The sequence below is a fragment of the Macrotis lagotis genome, chromosome X (genome assembly GCF_037893015.1).
Source record: "Macrotis lagotis isolate mMagLag1 chromosome X, bilby.v1.9.chrom.fasta, whole genome shotgun sequence".
NCBI classification, from domain to species: Eukaryota; Metazoa; Chordata; class Mammalia; order Peramelemorphia; family Peramelidae; genus Macrotis; species Macrotis lagotis.
In genome coordinates, this window is record NC_133666.1 from 54,390,695 (window position 1) to 54,416,058 (window position 25,364).

At 41.0% G+C, this 25,364-nt stretch overlaps 1 protein-coding gene across 1 annotated transcript in view; it reads right to left on the reverse strand.

The window, feature by feature from the left end:
• Positions 1-25,364, reverse strand: part of LOC141501852 (protein POF1B-like) — a 54,657-nt gene that overhangs the window by 11,285 nt on the left and 18,008 nt on the right. The window contains exons 2-6 of the mRNA XM_074206221.1: positions 24,568-24,642; positions 22,020-22,100; positions 15,383-15,484; positions 11,659-11,841; positions 540-673 (exon numbers count right to left, since the gene is read on the reverse strand). Coding sequence (XP_074062322.1) covers positions 540-673; positions 11,659-11,841; positions 15,383-15,484; positions 22,020-22,100; positions 24,568-24,642 — 575 coding nt within the window. The remainder of the gene's footprint in view (positions 1-539; positions 674-11,658; positions 11,842-15,382; positions 15,485-22,019; positions 22,101-24,567; positions 24,643-25,364) is intronic.

Sequence of the window (25,364 nt, forward strand, 5' to 3'; positions counted from 1 at the left end):
TTTCTTGGTTTGTTTTTTTTTTTTTTTCAGGGCAATGGGTTTAAGTGACTTGCTCAAGGCCACACAGCTGGGCAACTATTAAATGTCTAAGATGGGATTTGAACTCAGGTACTCCTGACTCCAGGGCTGGTGCTCTATCCATTGTACCACCCAGCTGTCCCCGACTTTATGCCTTTTAATGTAGCCTAAGAATGCAGGTTTAGAGCTGGCAGGTCACTTAGACCAACTCTTGTCATTTTACAGATGAGCAAACTGAGGTCCAGATAAAGAAAATGATTTGTCCAAGTCACACAGGTAAGGTCAAATACAGGTCATGTGACTCCAAATTGAGAGTACTGGATTTCAACTACGTCACACTTCCTCAAATTCCTTTGTATCTCAGGGCTCATGTATGATATATGCAAACCTAAGAAGTGATGAGGTCAATCTTAATGTATGGATTGTGGGGATGTATATATTTCCACAAAATCATATACTATCTAATGTAACAAAGCTACTCAATACATTGAGAGAGATTGGACATCACACATTTACAATACCTTCCTCCTATTTTTTGCAAATGCTCTAATAAGCACTGATACAGGTCTGTGTTCTTGCGGCTCAGGTCAGCAAGCAGTTCTCCAAAATACTTGGGATCCAGTTTTTCTGGGCCTTCCTCTTGAACAATTGTCACCTGAAGAAAAAATTTATAGTTGTAGAGATTGGCTTTTTAAACTTCATAAATGTTTTGATGATGAATGAAAAGTCCTTCATTCGTGTGGCTAACTCATGCTTGTCTTTTGGATCCAAATAACTCAATGGTGTGGGGATTTTGGTGACAGAACCTCATGTTTTCTAATACTATAACTTGGAGGGCAAGTTTGCATTCTTGATACACTGAACACGTGACCTGGTACAGGCAAAATCGAACCAATTTCTCAAAGAAATTCTAGGATGAGTGATTTCAAATGGTGGACCAACTGCACTAAAAATTTCTAAATTGACCACTGTCATCATTTGATTTAATGACCCTTTGGGGAAAAAAAAAAGACATGCGTAACTGCATACATGCCCAAGATGGTTTCAGTTGAATTCAAATCTTTGTGGCAAAAGCCACTTGATTTACTGGCTGATCTTACACTTAGATTATATGACCTTACTCAACCCAATGTGTTTTTCTCTAAGTCTCACAGGATTTATTCCATTTATCAGCTAAACTTCACATCCAGGTAATTTGACAGAAAAGAGGGACTCTGGGCTAAGTTCACAAGTATTTAAACCTCACAGACATCATCACATATCCTGAGCAAATACAATATGAAGAGAGATTTCCCAATAGCTAGGTGAGTGACAATCAGTTAACTTCACATCTCTTAACATTTTTTTTTTCCATCTTGCCAAAGACCTGTCTTCAGGCTGGCTAAAAGGGAAGACAGGAAGAGATGCACTCAGGCATCAACTCCATTTCCTTTGAAAACGGAGCTAAGACTGGCATTTTTTTTTAAGGTGGCTATCTTTTTTTTTTTATTATAAAAGTCATTAATAAATGAAAACTCAATGCTCATTTTATACAAATAAATCAAGATTACTGTTGGACCAAAGACTTATTGTCACATTTTTTTAGGGTTTTTTTTTTCTTGCAAGGCAAATGGGGTTAAGTGCCTTGCCCAAGGCCACACAGCTAGGTAATTATTAAGTGTCTGAGACCGGATTTGAACCCAGGGACTCCTGACTCCAAGGCTGGTGCTTTATCCACTACGCCACCTAGCCGCCCCTTAGTGTAACATTTTTAAAAAATAACTACAGGCATACTTTAGCTCTCACATCATTAGTTGGTTCTGTGAAAACATGAGAAGTCATTACACAGGAAAATGTTAAACAGACAGACCCCATATAAGATTGCCCCATGCAGTTCTTAAGAAGACTGTGTACACTCTTTTAACAAAACTTGTTTTTTTTTATTTTTAGGGTTTTTTTATTTCTTTATGCAAGGCAATGGAGCCAAGTGGCTTGCTCAAGGCCACACAGCCAGGTAATTACCAAGCATCTGAGGCCAAAGCCGAACCCAGGCACCCCGACTCCAGGGCCGGTGCTCCACACACCATGCCACCCAGCCGCCCCTTAACAAAACTTTTTAATAAACCTCACTATGATATTTAAGTCTACCATCCTTCTATATAAACTTATTCCTAAAGAACTAAATTTTCCCTTTAACATTTTTGCCTAATAGCATGTTTTTAAGACTAGCATTTTGACTGCTAAAAGTGGGGATAATATCTTCATTTTTTTGTGTCCTGCTGCCCTTGGATATTTTCCCCCCTTCAAGTCTGTCCTGAATGAAAAGGAAAGATTTTGTGAAGCCAGTTGGAGGGAAGCTAGCCAGTGTATGTTTTTGGGTCCTTGCTCCTTCCTGGCCTCTACGTCCACTCTGAATATGAGCAAGGATGCAGAAAAGATTTGCTTCCTTTTTGGGTGGTTACTAAATCACTTCAGTTTTATTCATTTGAATGCTAAGTCCACCAGGGCTAGCTGAAGCAGGAAAAATGAATGAGCTCAGGACTCATGAAAAGCAACAACAGCAGCAAAACCTGCCTGGATTTCTCTATATTAAACAATGGATAAAAACCAAGAAAACTGAACTAATGACATTCCCTCAGGCCAAATACATGTCCAGGTGGAAAATATACATAAGAGAATTTCACCATATATTACCTCAATATAATCCTTTTTATTGCATTTTTTGAGGGCAAGGCAATGGGGTTAAGTGGCTTGCCTAAGGCCACACAGCTAGGTAATTATTAAGTGTCTGAGGCCGCATTTGAACTCAGGTCCTCCTGACTCCAAGCCAGTCCTTTCTTATTTTGCACAATTCATATTTGGAGAACACTGAAGGAAAATCAATTTGGTTCATCTGAGCTCTTCAGACTTTCTCACGTTTCTCAGAACTCTTTGAGGAAATGATTCTCATACACATGGCCTATGGTTGCGCTCTTGTTACTCGTCATAAGGCAAATGATCATTTATTACATGGAAAGTACCAGAAGTAAAAGTCAAATGCTCCTCATCAGCTGAGTTAATGGAGCCTCCTTTTCTCTGTGACTAGAGTGAGTTGAAAAGAGCCATGAGGTGGAGCCAGATTCAACTGTTCTTAACTTACTGAACCCAAGTCATCCCAGATGTCAGTCTTGGACAGCAAGCTCAGTGCTAGACAAATGAACAATACAGAATCCAGCAGAGTGAGTTTGCTAAAGAACAGCTATTTCCAGAGATCACTTTTTCCTCACCAGAAACTGTAAAGGTTATTAAAGTGTTTTTGACCATGTGTCAAAAATGCTGCTTCAGTTGACCTTCAGGAACCTTTGACCATTAAGTTCAACAAACATCTGGTACCATTTCTCCCTATTCACTGTCCTCACTGTGACCTCCACTTGAGTGCTTTGCTGGGCTGCCTTCATCTCCTTACTTAAACTTAACATTCTGTTATCCTCTATTCTTGCAGCCTTGCCCTCTCACCACCCATATGATTGGGGAAACCCAAACCCTGGATACTCCTATCATCTATCTGCCTCCTTTCATTGCGGCTATCACCCCTACTCTCTCGCTAATCTTCATTCTCTGACTAATTACTGGCTGTTCTTTTGCTGTATTCACTAATGTCCATCCTTGAAAAAAGTTCCTGACTTAATTTGATTCTCCCCACCAGCTCCTTGTCCTTTTTCTCTCCTCTTCTTGGTGGATGTCTTTGAAAAAGCTATTTAACAGCGGCGGGGAAAACTGGGACACTAATGCACTGTTGCTGGATTGTGAACTGCTCCAACTTTCCTGGAGAGCAATTTGGAATTATGCCCACAGAACTATAAAACTGTGCGTATCTTTTGATCCAGAAATACCCTTACTAGGTCTCTATCCCAATGAGATCCTTAAGAATAGGAAGAGTCCCACATGTACAAAAATATGTATAGCAGCTCTTTTTGGAGTGGCAAAGAATTGGAAATTGAGGGGATGTCCATTACTAGGGAATGGCTGGGCAAGTTATGGTATATGACTGTTATAGAGTACTAATGTTCTGTAAGAAATCATGAGCAGTCAGATTTCAGAGAAGTCTGGAAAGACTTGCATGAACTGATGCTGAGTGAAGTGAAAAGACCCAGAAGAACATTAGACATATTAACATCAACACTGTGAGAAGATCAACTATGATGCACACAACTCCTCTCAGCAGTCCTGAGGGACCTGCTCTGGACAATGCCATCCACATCCAGTGAGAAAAACTATGGACTATGAATGCAGAGCAAATCATACTATGTTCACCTTTGAAATTTTATTATGTTTTTTCTTTCTCATGATTCCCCCCACCTCAGTTCCAATTCTTCTTTCACATGACAAATATGGAAATATAGTAAATACAATTGTACATATAGAATCTATATCCGATTGTCTGCTGCCATGGGGAGGGGGCAGGAAGGAAGGGTGGGAGAAAAAGGGGGAACTCAATAGTTGGTAAAAGGAAGAATGCTGAATCTCTTCATGTAATTGGAAAAAAATTTAAATTAAAAAGAAAAAAGAAAGTTATGTATCCAGGTAGGTGCCTCCTCTTCTTCTAAACTTTCTACAATTTGCCTTCATTTGCCTAAAATGGCTTTTCCAAAGTTAGCCAATATGGCTTAACTGCCAAATCCAATGTTTTTTTCCTCCCCTTGCTGTCATCTGGGGAACCTTTGGTGCTGTCCATTATCCTTTCTGTCTGGGCTACTCTCTTTCCTCTTGCAGCATAGTCAAAGCCCAGTCTGGGACTGGGATGTCTCCTGAGGCTTGGTTTTGTGTTCTTTCCTTGGTTTTTTCTTTGCTATTTAACTTGGTGATCTCATCAGCTCCCCCAGATTCACTTATCATCTCTATGTATTTGATTCTAGAATCTGCATTATCCAGCTGTAGGCTCTCTCCTAAGCTCTAGTCAGGGCCAATTTTTACCACACCCCCCCCCCCACTGGCTATTCCAAGTACATCTCCATTAACAAAACTTCTCTTTGTCCTCCACCTCTCCTATCTTCCACACTTTGCTGTAACTATCAAGGTCGTCATCACTACCATCTCTGTAACTTTGGGGGCAGTCCTCCACAGCTCCAATCTGTTGTGAAGTCTTGACTTTTCCATCTTCAGAATATCTCCCCTATATATCTCCTTTCTATTCCCAAGCCCAGCGCCTTGGGGGACACCCTCCTTACCTGGCTCTGAAATAACCTCATTGGTTGGCCTCCCTGCCCCATGGCTATCCCCCATCCATCCTCCACTCGGCTACTAAGGGGATTTTCCTAAAGCACAGCTTTGACATGTGCCCCGCCCCCACAATAACCTGTGGTGGCTTGTTATTACTTCTAGGATCAGAGATACAGGCCCTGATGGTGATGGACCTGGACCCTTCCTACCTTTGCCGTCTTTTTTATCATTCATCCCCACTTCATGCTGATAACAATTCTACCTGAACAGTCTCATGGCCAAACTTCCAATGGAGGAAGCACCACCAGCTGTGCTCACTCCAAATATGGTTCATCTTGTGATGCCCTGGACTTCCTACACTTCACACACACACACACACACACACACACACACACACACACACACACACCCAAGCTCCACAGACAGACACATGCATGGATATATACTCCCCCTGTCCCCGACACATGCACAACACACACACCAGTACATGTATCCCCACCCACACATGCATATATCCACCCAGATACACACACGTGTACCTGCCCAGGCATGCATACAAGCATCCAGCTATAGACCTATGTGCACACACTCATTAGCACCCACAGACACGTGTATATGCACACAGACACGCACACACCCTTTATAGCTCTTTTTATGGGGCTTTTAGAATGTAAGCTGCTTGAGAGGAGGGACTATCTTTCTATTTGCTTAGATTTGTCTTCCCGGCACTTCCTAGAAAAGCCTTGCCTGGTGGCATACACATGTACACACACGTACGTACACATACACTCACATACACATTGCCCACAAATGGGACATACTTCTTAAATGGTTGGTCAGACTCCTGACTTGTTGCTGATTGGAGATGGAGGATGTCACATAGTCTGAGGACTGAACACCTAACAAGGATGTTATCTAATCTCACCTGGGCTCTGTCTACAGCATGTTATTCCTTTTATGGTGTTGTTCAGTTCTGTCTCACTCTTTGTGTCTGTCTCCATTTTCAGTTTTCTTGGCAGAGATCCTAGAGTGAGTTGCCATTTCCTTCTCCAGCTCATTTTACAGATAAGGAAACTGAGGCCAACAGGGTGAAGTGACTTGCCTGGGGTCACACAGCTAGGAAGTGTCTGAGGCCAGATTTGAACTTAGGTCCTTCCTGACTTCACACCCAGCACTCCACTTGCATTGAGCTGTCCCAATCCTTTGAATTCATCCCCAATTAATTCTTCCTTCCTATCTGCCTGCCCCTCCCCAGAAGCTCTCCAAACCCCTCTGACTCCTCCCAGCTAAGCAGCCTACTTTACTGAGAAAACTGAGGGTGCATCATAAGCTCCCTCTCTTCTCCTGCTCTTCACTTCAAAACTCCTTGACAAGGGGCAATGTGGTAGCGTAGGCAAAATGGCTCCCCAGGACAAGGACAAAGCTCCAATTTTCTAGTGTCCCCAGGTCTCAGCTTCCTTCTCTGTAAAATGAGAGGACTGAACTAGAGAAGCCCATAGGCTTCCTTCCAACTCTATTCTCTTCTCCTCTACTCATCTCTGAAGAGATGGCCCTTTCTACCCCGACCCTCACCTCCACCTCAATCCCATACTATCCTATATTTTTGGCCAAACTTCTTCCCCCACTGTCATCTCCTCTCTAGTCTTCCACCTCTCCTTATCAGTCGATTCTTCTCCTGCAGTCTACAAACAATCCCATCCTAAAAACCAAACATTTATTTAACTAATTCCTACCATACCCGCAGGCTATCATCTTATAGCTCTCCCCCTTGCTTAGCCAAATTCCTAGGAAAAACTGAGCTGTTCTTTGCCTCCACCTGAGTGCAGAAGTGTCAATCTGGAATAGACACATAGTGAAGACCACTGTGGCCCACATGTTAACTTAGTTTTCAAATGTAATATTATCTATGTTTTCTTTGCTTTTTTATATATTTTGTTAAATATTTTCCAATTACATTTTAATCTGGTTTGAACTGCACTGGGGAGTGATGTGGATTACATATTTGACACTGCTGGTGTAGTGGATATAGTGGAGGGCAGGACTCAGAAACAGGAAGACCTGAATTCAAATTTTGCTTTAGTCATTTACTAGCTAAATGATCCCTAAATTCTGTCAGCCTTCATCTGTTTGATAATCTGTAAAATGGGATAATAATCACATCTCCCTCACAGGGTGGTTGTAAGAACCAAATGAGATATAAAACATTTTCCAAGCCTTAAGCACTATTTACATGTTAACTATTATTATTATTTCTTTTGCAAGGCAATGGGATTAAGTGACCTGCCCAAGGCCACACAGCTAGGCAATTATTAAGTGTCTGAGACCGGATTTGAACACAGGTCTTCTTGACTCCAGGGCCCCGCGCTCTATCCACTGCGCCACCTAGCCGCCCCAACTATGATCGTTATTATTGTTATTATTGTCTTCCCAACTTTCAATTGGCTTCTGACCTTATCACTCAACTAAGACTCCAAAGATCTATGGACAAATCTGACGGCCTTGTATCAGTCATCATTCATCGTGATCTCTGTATTATATCTGATACCTTGATCACCTTGACCTCCAGGATATGCTCTTTCTCCTTTCAGAGTATTCTTGACACTGCAGTCTCTTGCCTTGTCTCTCACTTGTCTCCTTTGCTGGTTTATCATCCATATCATACCCCTGAAGGCCTGAGCCATAACTTTTCTCTCTATATCATTTCATTTGGTGATCTCATCAGCTCCCATGGGTTTAATTCTTAACTCTCTGTAGATGATTCCTGGGTGTCCACATCTAGTCCCAGACTCTCTCCTGAATTATAGGATCACTCTTACCAAATGCCCAATTTTCAAAATGGATGTCCAGTAGACATCTCAAACTGAACATGTTCAAAGTAGAAACCATTATCTTTCCCTACAAATCTATAGTTGTTCTCAACCAAGTTACCAGGATGAGGTATTTCTGTCCAAGGTACCACCATTCTTCCCTTCCTCTGGATTTGCCACCTCAGCACCATCCTCAATTCCTCATTCTCCCTATGTGACCTTACACAGTCAACTGTAAAGTCTAATCTTGCCTTCACAATGATCCCTTGTATCTGTCCCCCCCCCTTTTTTTTGCAAGGCAATGGGGTTAAGTGGCTTGCCCAAGGCCACACAGCTAAGTAATTATTAAGTGTCTGAGGTCAGATTTGAACTCAGGTCTTCCTGACTCCAGGGCCGGTGCTCTATCCACTGCACCTCCTAGCTGCCCCTGTCCCCTTCTTTTTTACTCACTCAACCTCTACTTCATCACTTCTTGGTAAAATAGTCAGCATCCCTGCATCTTCATTTTATCCTCCAAACAGCTGCCTATGTGTCACTATCTGACCATATCACTTCCCTAAAAAACACCATTGGTTCCCTATTGCCACCAGGAACAAAAATAAACAGCTTGGCTTTTAAAGCCTGTTAGGACCCAACCATTACCTATCACCCAGACCTTTTATCTCCCCTTTCTATGCTCTAAGTCTAGAGTCCAGACAAATGAAACTCCATTTCTAGTCTCCGAGGTTTTCCATGCCGAGAATGCATCTTCTCATCACTGCCCCTTAGAATTTGTTTCCTTCAAAACTCTCAGTTCAAGAACAACTTTGTTATCTTAACTATTAATGCCACCCCCCCCAATTTATATTGATTCTGTTACAGTATGTGTTTGCTGATATCTGTGACCGTTGTCTCCGCTGGCAGAGTGAAAGGACTGTTTTATTTTTGTTTTTCTGTCTTTTTCATCTGGGACATACAGTAGGTGCTCACTAAACACTGGATTGCTTACTGTATGCACAAGTGCTGAGAGAGATTCAAAATTTCAATAAGGCATGGCCCCACATCATCACGTGACTTGCTGTCTGGTAAGGCAGAATGTGAGAGGCCTTTGGTTACAACAGAAACAATACTGAAGAGCAGAGCTGAAGTCCTAGCTGGGCCACTCAGTCGCTTACTACTTGTGCAACCTCGGGCCTCTAGCCGTAAAAGGAGAAGGCCGAACAAAAGCACTGAGTTCCTTTCAGTTCTAGATGCTACAATTCTTGAAGAGCTAGGCTTTTTCCCCCTCATCTTTCTCTGTTGGTGCTGAAATGAGTGGAGGTGGTAATGATGGAGTCTGGAAAAAGAAGGGGGCAGGGGTGAAAGGAGCAAAGGAAGAGAGCTCTGAAGGAACTTGGCTTATCTCTCATGAAGAGGTGGCGTAAAAAAACTAGAAAAAACTTGAGGACCACATTGTCCTTACTGGAGACATCATTGAACTATATGGCGGTGCTACACTGGTACGGACGAGAGGAAAAGAGGTCACTGGGAGCTAGTACCATCTGCAGAAGTTAAAGTCAGAGGAATCTGAGGAGAGTCCTGAAGGACTGCAAATGGCAACAAAGATGAAAGAGAGCTTTGTAGGCAGGGAAAAATAAGGGGGCAAACCCCATTTTTCATTTTATCCTTTTTTTATGATGAAGGAAGAAGAGTAGAAAAGTATGAAGAATGATTCCATCGTAAAGAGAGTATGTTGTAAAAGAAACTCATGACCTTCATTCAGGGCTGGCCAAGGAATCCACATTTTTTGGTTCTAAAGGCTAGGGTGCTTAGGTGGGACACAAATGGACAGCCTATCTACACAGACATGCTGTCTTTTGTAGAAAAGATGCTGGCTTGACCTACCATGAGGAGAAGAAGAGGTTGGACCCATTTCCCCAGAAGTACAAAGGGCATCATCATTTGCATATGGTAGGCTAACCCATCCATATACTTTTTGCCTGGTCCTGTTCTCCTCCTCCAAGATTGCTGGCACCACTTGGGGAGACAGGGCTAGGGACAGTTTCGAGCCATGGAACATAGTCAACTGAACTGAATACAGTATGACCGAGCCAACCAATGAGCTAAGTGGTCTAAGTGAGAAAACATCTTACACCTATTTTGAGTTTGGGCTAATGGTTTTTAAAAGTATCTGATATTTAAAGGATCTCCTGTAAGGAATTCTACATAAATTCTTCAAGACCCACTTTGTTGAAACCAGAGAAGTCCATTTCAAGCTGACAAATAGTTTTCCAGCGCTAAGTCATTAGCTGTTAGGGGTATAAACTTCTCAGGTAACAAGGTCACAGTGCAGAATAGGATAAAATGCAGTGAGCCTCAGAAGGATATTGTGAGTTTGGGGCTGAAGAAGCTCTCTACATGAATGGTTTTGCTTAGATTTCATGCTTGTATGCACTCTAAAGCGGAATCTTGCACTCAGCAATTCAGTCATTAGTGTTCACTATCCTGGTAAATTTAGTTGAAGTACATTTTCTTTTTTCTTTTTTTCCAGGGCAATGGGGTTAAGTGGCTTGCCCAAGGACATACAGCTGGGTAATTATTAAGTGTCTGAGTCCGAATTTGAACTCAGGTCCTCCTGACTCCAGGCCAGTGCTCTAATTCTCTGAACTAGTTAGTTGCCCCAAGCTAAGTTTTCTTTCTTTCTTTCTTTTTTTAGGTCTTTGCAAGGCAAATGGGGTTAAGTGGCTTGCCCAAGGTCACACAGCTAGGTCATTATTAAGTGTCTGAGGTTGGACTTGAACTCAGGTCCTCCTGACTCCAGGGCTGGTACTCTATCCATTCTGACACTTAGCTATCCTCCACCCCCAAGGTACATTTTCTTATCGAAGCTGTAGCCAAAGGGCAGAATGTCACTCTTCCTAGTTTGCAAACTATGGGATGGGCTGTGGAGCTATTTAAGTAATGACAAGTCTCAAACACAGAGATACTGTCCTAATACAGGAGCACTCTTCTTCTCTGACAAGACCAACTAAAAGTGCCCTCCTCAATCCTTAACTACAATGCCTGCAATGAACTAGAAGGTAAGTAGAAGCAGACCTGCTCTGCCAAAGGATGGCCCAGTGGAGTCCAAGCTCCAGTATTAAAATATCTTCTTTTTTTAACACTTATAAAAAAGTGTATGTGTGTGTATATATATATATATATATATATATACATATATATATATATATATATGCGCACACGCATTTTACATGTTACATATTTATTATATTATCCTAGATTCTATTTGCGTCTGCAGATGTATGCATGTATGTCCATTTTCTAAGATCTTAAAAAAGCCATTTCAATGGTCAAAGCAGTTTAAATAGCAAGCTATTTTTCTTTAGCTACTAGAAGTTCAGTAAATAATGTCCACTCCTCCACTTCATTATATGGCCCATCTGAACTGAAATAGTCAGCATGAGAAGAGCTGACCAAAGCTCTTGGAAGAGGCGTGAGGATGAGCCACCATGCAGCTCTCATTCTTCTACATTTTGATCTCCTTCATTGCACCTGTGTATCCCACTCCAGCTGGAGATTTGTGAAGGGTGATCAATCAACAAGCAAGAAGTTGTACCCAACACCAGGCTAGGCTCTGGATGTGAGAGGCAAAAGACAGACATTTGAGGCTGATGAGGAACAAACTCATTAATCTTACCTGTTCCTGTATTTGGTGTGATCCACTGCAGGACAGTTCATTCCCAACATTCGGAGAAATTGAATTACTTCCCATGATGACTTGAGTTTGCTGGGTGCAATGGGATGGTTGGCAGACTTGGGCCTGTACCATCTGGGGCTGCTGCACAATGTGATGCTGACACTGAATCTGAGGGTAGCATTCCTAAGGCATAGCCCCAAACCACCAAGGAGAAAAATATGTTACTAAATCATGATGAATACATAGAAGCCTTTCTGAATTCTCACACACACACACACACACACACACACACACGAGAACCTAGTTTTTTTCTATTTTAACCAAATACCACAATAGTTTTTCAAAATACTTAATAGAGAATCCACACCACTTCTCCACAATGGGAAGGGAATCTGGTGTTCTAGGAAACTGAATATCCTACTTACCTAAGAGTTAGTAGCTACATAGAAATACATATGTACATACACACACACATATAAAATATATCAATTTTCAAAACCAGAAAGCAATAACATGCTTAATACTGAGGTTACAGTGAATTTGATCTCCATCTTAAAAGGAAACTTAATGATCTCATAGTATGTCTGACATCATTATGAAGGTACAAGATTCTCTTAAGTTTAGAGTGGATGACGCTATTAGGGATCATTTAGCTCCAGCTTTTCCATTTCAGCCAAGATGACCTTAACCAAGCTCACACCTAAATCAGAAGTGGAGCCATATGAGGCCTGGTTGAAGAAATTGAAGATATTGAGCCTGGAGAAGAGAAAACATGGGGGCAAGAAAGGAACATGACAGTGATTGTCGTATATAGGAGGTACTGCCACGTGGATGACAGCTTAGGCCTCCTCTGCTTGGCTCTATCAATAGGAGGAAGTGGTTTTGGACTGGATTTAGGCTCCAAATAAATGATAACTGCTAATCAGAAAGGACCCTAAATCTCTGGTGCAATTGAACCCCATGATACTGGTTATCCTGAATTAACCATGTGTGTGCTTTAATCAGGAAACAAATGAGCGATGCAAGGCAGAAGACAGCACATATTTGAACAGTCTTTATCGATGTTCATATGTATAGTATCATTCCCCAGATGGTATTTTCAGCAGCATCCTAACTGTCCCACTATCTAGAGTGACTTGGCCTCTGCACCATTTGCTCACCTCACTCATTTTTGAGAGCTCACATTCCAGTACTGGAACCTAAGTAAAATTATCAGATATTTTTCAGAACACAAAGAGTACAAGTTACCACAGTTTTTTAAAGGACAAAGATTGCCAAATCACATGAAAAACATTTGAATGTTTTTATGCAGCTGACCCCTTGCTTTCCTGTCCTCCTGTCCTATGGGATGGACCTGTTTGAGCAGTCCTCATCTGGCTACAGAGATTCACTCATGTTCCCTGCTCACTAGCATCTCCTACTTCTAGCTCCTTCTCTCAGGAATTAGGACTAGAAGTAAGCTACTCAAAGGTATTTACAGTAATTACCACAAAATGATCTCTAAGCTTATTGACCTAATCCCCTAGGAAAGTCCTAAATCTCCAAAAGCCAATTAAGTTATGAATAAGGAAGAAAAGGCATCCAAATGGCTACAACCCAGCTGGAGCATTCCTGCTGCACCACAAAAATAATATATCACATGTGCAATCTTGTCTTCAAGGAAGGCACGGTAGAATTTGGGCCATCTGTATGAAGTAATTCTTAGTAAAAAGTGGGTAGAAAGGATGTCTCCCCTATGGCTTCCAATTTTAAATGGGTGGGATACTAAGGCTCATTTTTCTTCAGGGCTAGAAGGGACATCAGGGTAGAGGATCATCTAGTCTTACCCCTTCATTTGCCAAAGAAGGAAAACTAAAGCCCCCTAGGTAAAGTGATTTACCCAAGGTCACATAAGTAGCAAGTACAGAAACCTAGATTCAAGTTCAAATCTTCTGAGTACCAAATCCAGAGGTTTTTGTACTGCACCATGCTGTACTAGCATATGAAATGATGTTGGCCAGAAAGACTGGAAAGATTTCCATGGTCACGTAGCTACTAAGCAGCAGAACCAACACTTGCACCCAGACCTCCTGAAGAGTTCAGCGCTCTTCTAATAACACTATAGGTCGGCCACTCTGTCATCTGAATTGCTGGGATTTTTTCTTCACTTCCTAACCAGACAGCAGGTCTTCGTTTCATTTTTGTTTTGCTTTTTTCTCAGCATTTCCTGTGCTTTTGGTTGCTGTTCATAAATAACCATATGGTACTTATTGAAAACAAAATCATTTATTAATAATAACCTGGAGAAAGTTGTTGGGCACAGTGGGTACTAGTGAGAGGTTAATGGGGAAGATGTCAACAAGAGATGCAGCAAGAGCTGATAGGGCACAGATGAGTAGAGATCAGGACTGAGGGAGTTCCGATAGTGAGGAGATCATAGACCTGCCTAAGTATAATGATTCAAAGGGAGGAAAAAGCCTAATAGGCTTAGCTATTTAGATGAGAATCTGAATGATTTGGCTTTGGTCTATTTCAGTCAATTATCCATTGATCACTGAATTAGTGAGTGACCCTATGTTATGACCCTAGCAACTCAGAGATATTTCCATGTCTCATGTTCTTCCTGTGGGAAAAAACAGAAACAGACTCACTCAATGATAATACAATGACATGGATTTGGAACTAGTGGAATGACCAAATTTAGAGAATAGCTCTCAGGAAAATGCCAAAGGGATAGTCCTAGTCTTGCCAAGGTTTTCGTCAATGACAGCTAAAGACATGGGTGGCATAAAACTTGATGGGAACTAAAAGTCAGGAACAAAAAAAAAGAATTTGTGAGAAGCAAAAAGACTGAAGATGAAAATGAATGGGAATAAAAGTTAAACTCTTATATGGGTTCGATAATTTAAGCTTCAGAAATAGAAGTCAAGGGAGGCAGAGTCAGCAAATGGGGTGAAAAAGCTCTGGGCAATCTGATACACTGCAAACTCAATCCGAGTCAACACTGTCATAGAGCAGCCAAAATTGTTAATGCAACCTCCAGCCAAATTCAGGCCCATGGATGCCACAATTCTGAAAAGAAATGAAGATGAAGAACATTGAAAGAAAGACAAATGGAACAGTGAAGGTGATCGAGTCTCTCCAATGGGAAATTGGCTGAGGGAATTGGCAATGATTAGCCCCGAGGAGACTCAGAGAGGCTAAGAAAGTTCTTTTCCCATCCTGCAAAAGAAGGATTAGAATTCTCACAAAGGCTGGATCCCAGGATTGGAGAGTTCAATGGGACTTTGGCACTCATCTAATACAACTCATTGATGAAAGGAATCCCCAGCATACCTAAAAAGTACCGGTTCACCTTTTGTTCAAAACCTTCCAAGGCAGGAGAGGAATGTGATGGAGAACTTGTGCTGCCTGGCACCAGAGGGCAGAAGGAGAAGCAAAGGGAGGAAAGCAGAAAAGAAGGAAAATGAGGCTTGGTCTCTGGCAAAAGCTAACAATTAGCACGTCAAATTATAAAGGACTGTCTTAAGAGGCCTCCCTAGAGGACTGTGCTCAAGCAAAGGCTGAATGACCATGTTGAAATGGAGACTCTTTTTGTGTGTGAGTTAAGACTAGATGACTGGGTTGAAATTTAGTCATTATAGTCTAATTAATATCAGTTTAGCCCAGAGTGATGAGCTTCGTTTCTTCTCTCTGAAGCAGTTCATTATTATAAAATCTCATGCTGAAAAACAAAACAACTTACCTGATCAGGATTTAACTTCTCAACTTTTCTCACTGTCTTTTCATAAATGACATTATTTCCAGGGAAAAAATGCCCTCCTCTTAGAAATGGGGACAGTGGTTCCTAAAAAGATAATAGAGAATATGATTTCCTTTAGAAAGTCAATTGCAGAGGTACTTTGGTTAAGTGTATATTGTAGGCATTTGAAGGGAAAAGAAGAAGAAAGTCACACAGACCTACAGAATGGCAAAAAACTGCAGCAAAGGCAGCACCTTTTCCCAAGCTGGGCACCTGGCTATCCCCTAGATTACATTATGGATACCAGTCATTTTGAAATGGATGCTATTTGTTTCTCTCCCCAAGATATAATGAGTTTCCTTTGAGGTGGAGTAGTATAAGGTCAACCTCATTTAAATTGGATACCCTGGTAGCTTTTATGCAAACAATCTATATAGAATTGCAAAACAAATGCACTTCACCAGCAGCTGGCAGACCTTCTCTGGCTTTGGGTGCCCTCTAAACATCCTCTGATATTATAATTCTCAATGGAGCACATGTTTCGAATCCTGAGGCTAGAGGGAAACCATTGCACTTCCAAACTAAATTGCTGTAGAATTAGAGAAGCCAATGAAAGAACTAGGGACTTACATGCCCATGGCCTAAGAAATATCAAGGTGAACTGAAATGGGATGCTCTGTTAGTGGATTGTTGAGGGGTGTGTGTGTGGGGGGGGAGAGTGGTGGTGGGGGTGTGGTGGTGGGGGGTGTGGGAGAGACTTGTGCTCTTTACTCTCTAACATAGGAGAAGGGCCAAGAAAATTGATGGCAGTTGAGGATGGGAAAACAGGTAACATTGATTAATGTAGACTTCAGTAGTCAGCAAACCACAACCCAATCCCAAAAGACAGTGGTAAAGTAAATTCAGCAAACACTTTTTGTGAACAGATTTTTTTAAAAAACTCTGTGGGCAGATTTGACTGGCACAGTGGACAGAATCCTGATTTGGGCCCTGAGTGCAAATTCTAGCTCTCCTATATTGTGCTATATGATCTTGGGCAAATCACTGCTCATCTCTCACTCTCAGGCTCCTCCTCTAGTGAGGGCAGTATAAAAATGAAAAGGCACCAGTAAAACTTAGAAAATACTAATTCATTGAGGGGGGTTGATCTAGATGTGGGGCTTCTCACTTGGGGTCCTCATCCTTAAGGAAACTATGGATGGATACCTGGGAATCTGTGAATTAAAGGAAAGAAATTACAGCTTTGTTTCCAATAAAACCGGTTGCCATTTATTAAAGAAAAATGAATATTGTTCTCTGAATTTTAGAAACAAGTCTGCCAGAAACTTTTTACTTAATTTCACATTAGTTTAACATCCAAATGTTTCTAGCTCAGTCAAGTTCTCTCCTCCAAGATTATTTGAGTTAACATTTTTTAGGAATCATGAATAAGAAAAGACTATACCATATTAAATTTTTTTGGATTAATATTGCAGAGTAACAGTTGTTACTCAATATTTTCTTTGACCACCTCTCCAAAAGATTGAAGAGCTCTCCTCCCAGGGATCAATATATTATTCATTCCTAAATAGGGAAGGGTGAGTCACACACAGTCCAATTGCTTTGGGGAAATGAGGAAGAGAGGTCTTTTCAGGCCAGATCAGGAAAGGCCTTGTGTACTTGAGAAACAGTATCTACATTAGTTCGATTTTTGATCCTAATATATGACATCTGATATTGCAGTGGAAATTATTTTCTTATCAATTTGATTTCTTAAAGACATTTTTTAGAGAGAGCTACTTTGGCGTTTTTCTTAAAAACCATATAACATATTGAAACTGTGTCCTGAGCAAGCCTTTTCGAGATACAAGATACTTCAACTTATTCTTTTTTTTTTTTTTGGCCAGGCAATGGGGTGAAGTGACTTGCCCAAGGCCACACAGCTAGGTAATTATTAAGTGTCTGAGGTCGGATTTGAACTCAGGGACTCCTGACTCCAGGGCCAGTGCTCCATCCACTGCGCCACCTAGTTACTCCCATCTTATTCTTTTTTACAGCATTTATTCTCTTAAGGACATTAAAAAGTATCCACCAAGAGTATAAGAGAATTTCTTGATAAAAAAAGATTAGTTTTCATTCTTCCCTGTGAATTGTGGTGGGAAAAGGAGAGAGAAAGGCAGGAGATGGTGATTTCATTGGTGGAGGGACCATCAGGTGACAAAACTCCTACTACCTAAGCAGGTAGGTACCTTTCGGCCACTGAGAGGGGAAAGTTTCTTGCCAGTATGTGTCTGAAGCAGGAATTCAATTCAGGACTTCCTAGATACAAGGTCACCTCTGGCTCCACCATGCAGATCAGCCATACTGACACGGTAAAATTTCTTTCTTTTTTTTTTCCAGACATGGTAAAATTTTGAAATTAACTATGGCATGGGGCAGTGAAATTGGTGGAGTCTGGAGCTGGAGGTCAGTCTCTAAATAGATTCATAAACTAATTTTGAAATTGCTTAAATGCCACAAAAAGCCCCCCACAGCTTTAATTCTTTCCAATGTGTTTAACAGCTGACAGGCAGTGTGGTGGCAGGAAACAATGGACTACTGACAATCAGGAGGCCTGGATCCTAAGGTAGACTGTGGTCAATTTGCTTTGTGACCTTGGATCACCTTTCCCATTCTCAGGTCTCATCAGTCAATAACACCCAAAAGTCAAACTAAAGGGGAGGAAAAGTTTCATGCAGCTTTATATGATTCCAATAGTGATTTGAAAACACACTTCAGGGCAAAACAATCTAAAGAGAAGTTTTTCATTTCTTGATGGCAGTTTCTTTTTTGAAAAAAAAAAATATATATATTTGAACTTGTGCCAGGTCCTTCCTGAAAATTAACAGGTACAACTCTATGATGGCAGATTATTATTACTTTAATTGCTAGCTTTAGGAATTCTGGCAGAGGTTCTCAAAGTACTATCACACCATATCTAAGAAAGTAAAACTGGTTCGTTTCATCCTTAAATATGATCCAGTGGGAGGGTCTATTTGGCCACTGGATCCAGATGGCTCCAGAAGAGAAAGTGAGGCTGGCGACTTAGTATAGCACCCCCTAACTCCGATCCAATTCACATGCTTGTCATGGCATCATCTCCCTGATGTCATGGTCTTCATTGAAAACAAAGGACAAAAACATCAGTGAGAGGGCCAAAATAATTCTTTGAGTTTTGATTCAAAAATGACATTGAAATCCTGAAATGACTTACATGAAACAAACATAAATGGTCAGAAAGGGAAGAACAGTAGCAAAAGGTGAATCAATAGTGGGGAAAACATGACCAATGAAATGAAAATCTGCTTTAATGGTAAGAAGAAGAAATAAAGATTAGAAAGGCTGAAAATGTAAAAAGGAAGCATTACATTTTAGAGGGTTAACTTATATTGTAATTAAACTAGAATATTCTCCCAAGTATTTTAAAAAGGCAAGGCCGAAAGGAATGAATTCAAATAAATAAAACAAAGTATCTGTAGACTGGCTTTTCAAGTTGTCTTGCAAAACCAGTTAGATCATTTTTGCCTACAAAATATGCAACCTGAAATTTGTCATTTGCCGTGAAGGTGTGGAGTTGAGAACTAAAAAAATGGTTATTTTTTTTCTTTAGTCCTCTCTTGCCATTGCCAATACCATTACCTCAAGAGTTAACATCCACATTCAAAACTGACTTTTCACTTATACAAATACTTCAATTCCTAGGAAAATGTCACTATAAGATGATGGGGGGAATGGGGGAGGAAGTAGGGAATTATGTATCTGAACATTGTCCTCCACTACCATCCTTAACTTGTGTTATAATCCAGAATGTCACCATTATTTATTCAACAGTGAGAACCACACAAGAATGAGTCCTAGAAACAACTGGAGTCCAGATTATTTACTACTTTTCCCTCTCCTTTATTTCTGTCAAATTGAACAATTAGTCAGATTCCTAAAAGCTATGACTTATCAAAAGCTGATTAAAAACAATTTTATTGAAGACCATGTCAGAGATGCAAGATAGTAAAGAAGAAAGTTTGGGGAGTCAGAAGCCCTGGACTCAAGTCCTGAATCTGTCATCAGTCAGTGACTATGTAACCTTGGGCAAGTCACTTAACTACTCTGGGCCCCAATTTCCTTGTCTGTTGGACTCCATGGCTGCTGAGGTCCCTTTTAACTCTAAGTCTGTGGTCCTATGATTTTTGAGATCTCAAGGGTGCTGTTGGCAAAGAACCCTCATAACCCTCTTGCCCAGTTCCCACCAAGAAAGATGTTGACCTCTGCAGAGTCACCTCTGTTGAAGCTATGCCAGGGCTGTCTCCACTGTTAAACATCCTTGAATGTACTGATCCTTGCCCTGGCTCCAGGGTTTTGTCAGCTGTTCTGCTACATTCCTTGCTGATATATTACCTGGCCTTTCCAATGGCCAAGGAGGCCTTGCCATTCCATAAAGTGACCATGAGCAAGAACCCTCTTTTCCGTGCTGCCTCCCCGAGTTCCAATGTGATCTCCTGGAAAGCAGAGCCCATCTGATTTTACTATTTCTATTCCCAACATTTACCACCCCCATGACAGACAAGAGCTAATGCTTTTGCCTTCTATTTCACATTTTAAGAAAGACCTAGGAAATTTAGGAAGCATCCCTCACAGTGTAGAACAGAGGAGGGTGAGAAGATGAGAAGATCCCTGGTGTTGGGGAACATGAGGCAGCACAGTGGAGGACAGAGTCCCCTGGACTTGGCCAAAGCCTGAAGTCAAACTGTTACCATGCTTGGATTGCTCTCCTTTCTGAGCTCCACCTCGTGAGCTCCTGGATTCCTTCTTCTGAGTCCCAACCAAAATCTCCCCTTCTACTATGTACATGAAGCCTTTCTGGATCCTAGCCCCGGGAATGCTAGTGCCTTCCCTCAGAGCTTATCTCCAACCTATCTCATACCCATCTTCACTGTACAATTTTTTTCATGCTGTCACTGCACCCACTCCCACATGGACTGGGAACTCCTTGAGGGCAGAAACTGTTTTTTTATCCTTCTTTATATCCTCAGTCATGGCACACAGTGGGAACTTAATAAGCACTTGGCCACTTAACCTGAATTGTGAGACAGGAGGCTCCTGGGTTTGAATTAGCAGAAGAGCCAGCCTAAAGTAGAAGGGCCGCAGTAGTGAGCAGGCTTCCCCATTACTGGATGACCACTTGGTCAGGACCCTACAGATATGACTTAGTTAATTCTGATTCTAGAACGAAGAAAAGGAGAGATGGGGAAAGTAAGGAATGATGGAAATTCAGTCAGAAGGAGCTCCAAATGACAACCAGTTCAATTGAACTGACCAAGAGTCTGCATCATCTTGGCGGACAACATCTCCAGTAAGCAAGAGGCAGCCCAATCCCCATTTGGTCACCTCAAACACATTAAGCCTTCATTTGCCTCTTTGTAATGCTTACCCCATTGTGTTAGACAATGAGATAGTCACTGCGATCCCCCAAGCCAAGTTTCAGGTCTGCTGTTTATATACAGCCGACTAAGGAGAATGAACCCGAAAACTAACACAATCATGTTTCTCTGAAGAGACGGTATTGTCTAGGCAAACTGAACATCAATGTCAAACTTGCCAAATAGTAGTTACCACCATTTGGCCAACCTTAACATTCAAAGTTGTGACCTCCCCCTGCCCCCCACTTACTTCCACCTCTCCCCAACCTTCATGCCACATTAGTAGCCGCAAGTTCCAGGCTATTTGGAGGTAGAAAAAAAGAGAAGAGAGAATGAAAGGATGAAAGTGGCAAGCAGGCAGCAGAAAGTTCAGCACCAATCCCAGCCAGGGCTGATGTGCTCTTTTAACTTGAAATAAGTTTGTAAGAAAAAAAAAATACAGTGACTTTTTGGGAAGCAGAGCTAGACATTGTTTCATACAACAGAAACCACTGAAATAAAGTACAGAGAAGAGATTGTTGCCTTCTTGTCTAGATCACCACTGCTGTCACCACAGGTAACTGAGGTCCCTCTAATCTGTCCCCAAAGACTATATCTTCCTGTAGCCACAGTCACTATTTTAGAGAGCTTTTATTGGGGGGAGGGAGAGGGAAAGTGATGTGGAGGAATAAAAAAGCAAACATTGTAGAAAATAGTTTTTCTTGCCTTTCCTCTCAAAGTAAAGGGAGAAAATTTATTTGAGGAGGAAATAATGGGAAATCTCATGTTTGAAACTAGTCAGCAAAAACTGAGACATTTGGAACATTTTTCTCTTTGTAGATCAAATCTTCACCACCAACTGGGATGGACTCAAAAAACTCTCTGACTTCTGATGAACTGATAGTCCCCCAATTTTTCTTTATTACATTCTCCATATCACATGAAGTTTTTATTGTAAGGTGTATGCTCCTCTGTCCTCCTCCTCACTAGTCTTCCCAGTTGGGTGGGGCATGACTCAGGACCTTAGAGAACTTTATAACTCTAAGCATTTCCCTGCTATTGGAAAATTCATCTGAGTCAGAATATGACTGAAATTAAGAATAGAAGATAGCAAGAACACTGATTAGAAGGTCATTTCATATGAGGCAAGAGATCTGGTTGTTAATTCACTCTTATATTAACCCCAAAGGAATTCTACAAATGACCTGATTCTGTGTGGTTCATCTTACCTGATCAGGATTTTGTACTATATATCTCCTTATGGTGGTCTGTGGGTAAGTAGTTACCTTCACTGTTGGAGAATGGAGTTCCTAGAAATAGGGAAGGGCAGAGGAGACAAAAAGATAAAAAGGCACATAAAGTCATAAAGTGATTCAATGGATTGGAGTCCCTGGTAATCATAAGGTGAACTTTGGAGCACTTGGGAGGGATGGGATGCAAGCCCATGATTTAGTTTCCATGATTGAGTTTAATTCAAATGCTTCACTAGGAACTGGCACAACATCAGTTTTAGGTTGACGTGGTTAACTTCTTCCTCAATAAAATTTGCCTCCACTTTCAAGGTGTTTGCTAGGTTTACAATATTTTTGTTTACCACAGCAACAGAGATTTTCTGGATGGTAACCAGGACTAACTAGCTTTAATTGAAATTAGGAAATAGAGAATCGTTGTGATTCTGTGGGTTGCCTCTTTGTCAGCCCCCTTTCAAAATTCTCCCTGTGCAGTCCTGATGCCCTCTGACTGTCCAAGTTAATCTCACTGACGTAACACCAATATTTCAAGAATGACTGATTTTCTTGGAGTGAAACCTCATTCATTATTCCTTCAGACCTTAAAGCGGTGGTGTTGAACTCAAATAGAAAATGATTTCGATGGGCCACATAGTAACTTTGTAAATCACGAATCAACAATGCCCATGTTGTATGATATTTTTATTTATTTTGTTAAATATAATCCTGTCTTATTCAGTCATGTCCAAGTCTTCATGACCCCCTTTTTGATTTGTTTGGCTTTTGGCAGGGACAAAGAACTAAGAGTTCTTTTGTCATTTCCTTCTCCAGCTCATTTTATAGATGAGAAAACTGAGGTAAACAGGGTAAAGTGACTTGTCCAGGGTCACACAGATAGTGCCAGAAGTCAAACTGATCTCATGAAGATGAGTCTTCCTGACTCCAAGCCTGGTACTCTATCCACTGTACCACTGTCCCAAACATTTCCCAATGACATTTTAATCTAGTTCTGGCTTTACTCTGGAGTTTGCAGGCCTGTGCTCTGCAGGGCAAGTGTGACACTTCTTCTACCTTTGGATATGTTATTTTTTTTTTTTGCAAGGCAATGGGGTTCAGTGGCTTGCCCAAGGCCACACAGCTAGGTCATTATGAAGTGTCTGAGGCCACATTTGAACTCAGGTCCTCCAGACTCCAGGGCCAGTGCTCTATCCACTGCGCCACCCAGCCACCTAGATATGTTCTTCAGGAGCTGCTTAAATGTCAAAACTTTTACACCAAGTGGATAGCCACCAGGTTGTGATGAACTTAACAAAACCAGTCTGTGGGTTGCAGACATCTGGTCTGAGCCATACATATTCTTGAGGATTTTCAGTTCAAAATATTCCATAATATTGTGCTTCACCCCCCCCCTCAAAGAACACAAACAAAAACTATTTTCTAAGCCTTGTTCTCATAGTTCCAATTCTTTAATAGGAGCTAGATTAACTGAATAAACTGATCCACATTAACATGGTACTTTGTCCCTGATAATGTAGATTTTAGAAATGCAGAGCAGCATAATGGATGGAAAGTCATAATTAACCAGCATCAAAACTGAGCTCTGCCATTCTGAGGGATGATCTTGGGCAAGCCGCTTAGCCTAATAATGTCTCTGGACCTCAAGTGTCTCAAGGCCTGACTACCTTGCCAGGTTATGAAGCTCAAATAAAATAATGTATATAAAGTAATCTGTAATCATAAAGTGATATGACAATGTAAATTTTTATTAATAAGTGACTAAGGGAGGTGTCTTAAATCATTACATTCTTAATACCTTTAAGTGATAATTTCTAGTACAATCAAGGCCTCAAGGACAGGAGGGGAAGCATAGCCCCTTGGCAGCCTGCACCTCTGGACTGGCTCCACCCTTGCACTCTCAGCTTGTCTTCAAAATTTGAATGTTTTGGTACAACCTGTGGCTTTAAAAGTGTTTCAATTCCTAGACCAAAAAAGTTCTCCTATGATCACCACTTTGGATTTTTCATAGATTAGCATTTGATTCATGTTCAAATTAAAAACATTTGAATAAAATGAAGAGACCCAGAGTCTAAAACAAATATGGCTCTGCCTAAGAAAACCCAAATTGTAGGCTAGTCCAAATTTTCATGCAAATTTCAAATCTGATTCACAGCACTAACATTTAGAATGCAAACGCTTTCATTCTTTGTATTTTGATGCTTAATCAGTAAATGCCATGGAGTGATTGTCCCTTAAGCTTTTTTTTTTAGTTTTGTTTTTTTTTTTTTTTTTTTTTGCAAGGCAATGGGGTTAAATGGCTTGCCCAAGGCCACACAGCTAGGTAATTAGTAAGTGTCTGATTTGAACTCAGGTACTCCTGACTCCAGGGCCAGTGCTCTATCGACTACCCCACCTAGCTGCCCCAAAACAAGATATTTCTAAAAAATACTAACTTAGGGGAGCTGCATCACCTAGACCACTAAGCTTTTGGGGAAGAGTGAAAATCTTTTGTGGGCTAGGAGGAGAGAAAAAGATGAGTGTTTTTTTTTACCTGTTCGATATTATGGGTTACATGCAGAGTATTCGGGGTACAAGTAGCTACTTTTAATGTTGGAGAATGGAGCTCCTGTGAAAAGAAACAAAAAAAGTTTAGGCAATCTTTTTTTTGGCATACTTCTTTAACTGAGATTCATTTTTTCCCCAGTGGGAAAACTGTTACATTTCCTCTGATAACTTTGTGAATAAATATCTGCATGTCCTAGTAATGAGATAGCATTAGCATCATGAAGGTTTTCTTGGAAATACAATTTTCATGACCCACAAGGGATTGTTTAATTTATGATTGGTTTTTGTTTTCTTCTTTAGAGTTTTGCTAAAATTGCTTAGATCATTGGTGGTCTTCAAAGAAGGTTACACTGGAAAGGGGATTCTTTCTCAGGTATAGACTGGTCTCTGCAAATCCTTCCAACTTAAATTCTGTGACATCCAAAGCCAAGTATCCCTGAGTATTATACTTCAGCCCAATTCTCCCATTTGCTCCATCATTTCCTGCCTGGCATTGTGGAATGATTAAGGATAAAACCTCGGGAACCAGAAGTGGGAAGCATGCACTTGAAAGTAGCCTCAGATAATTACTAGTCATGTGACCTTGAGCAAGTCACCTTTCTTCCCTATTTTATTTCCTCCTCTCTATAATAATAACAAAAATAAAAATAATAAAATAAAAATAAAAACAATAAAAACAGTAACACTAACAATACCTGTGCTACCTCCCTCCCAGGCTGGTGCTAAAGAAATGTGAATTGTTGTTGCTCTGCTTCAGATTGTAGGTCCTGTGTATCCAATGTG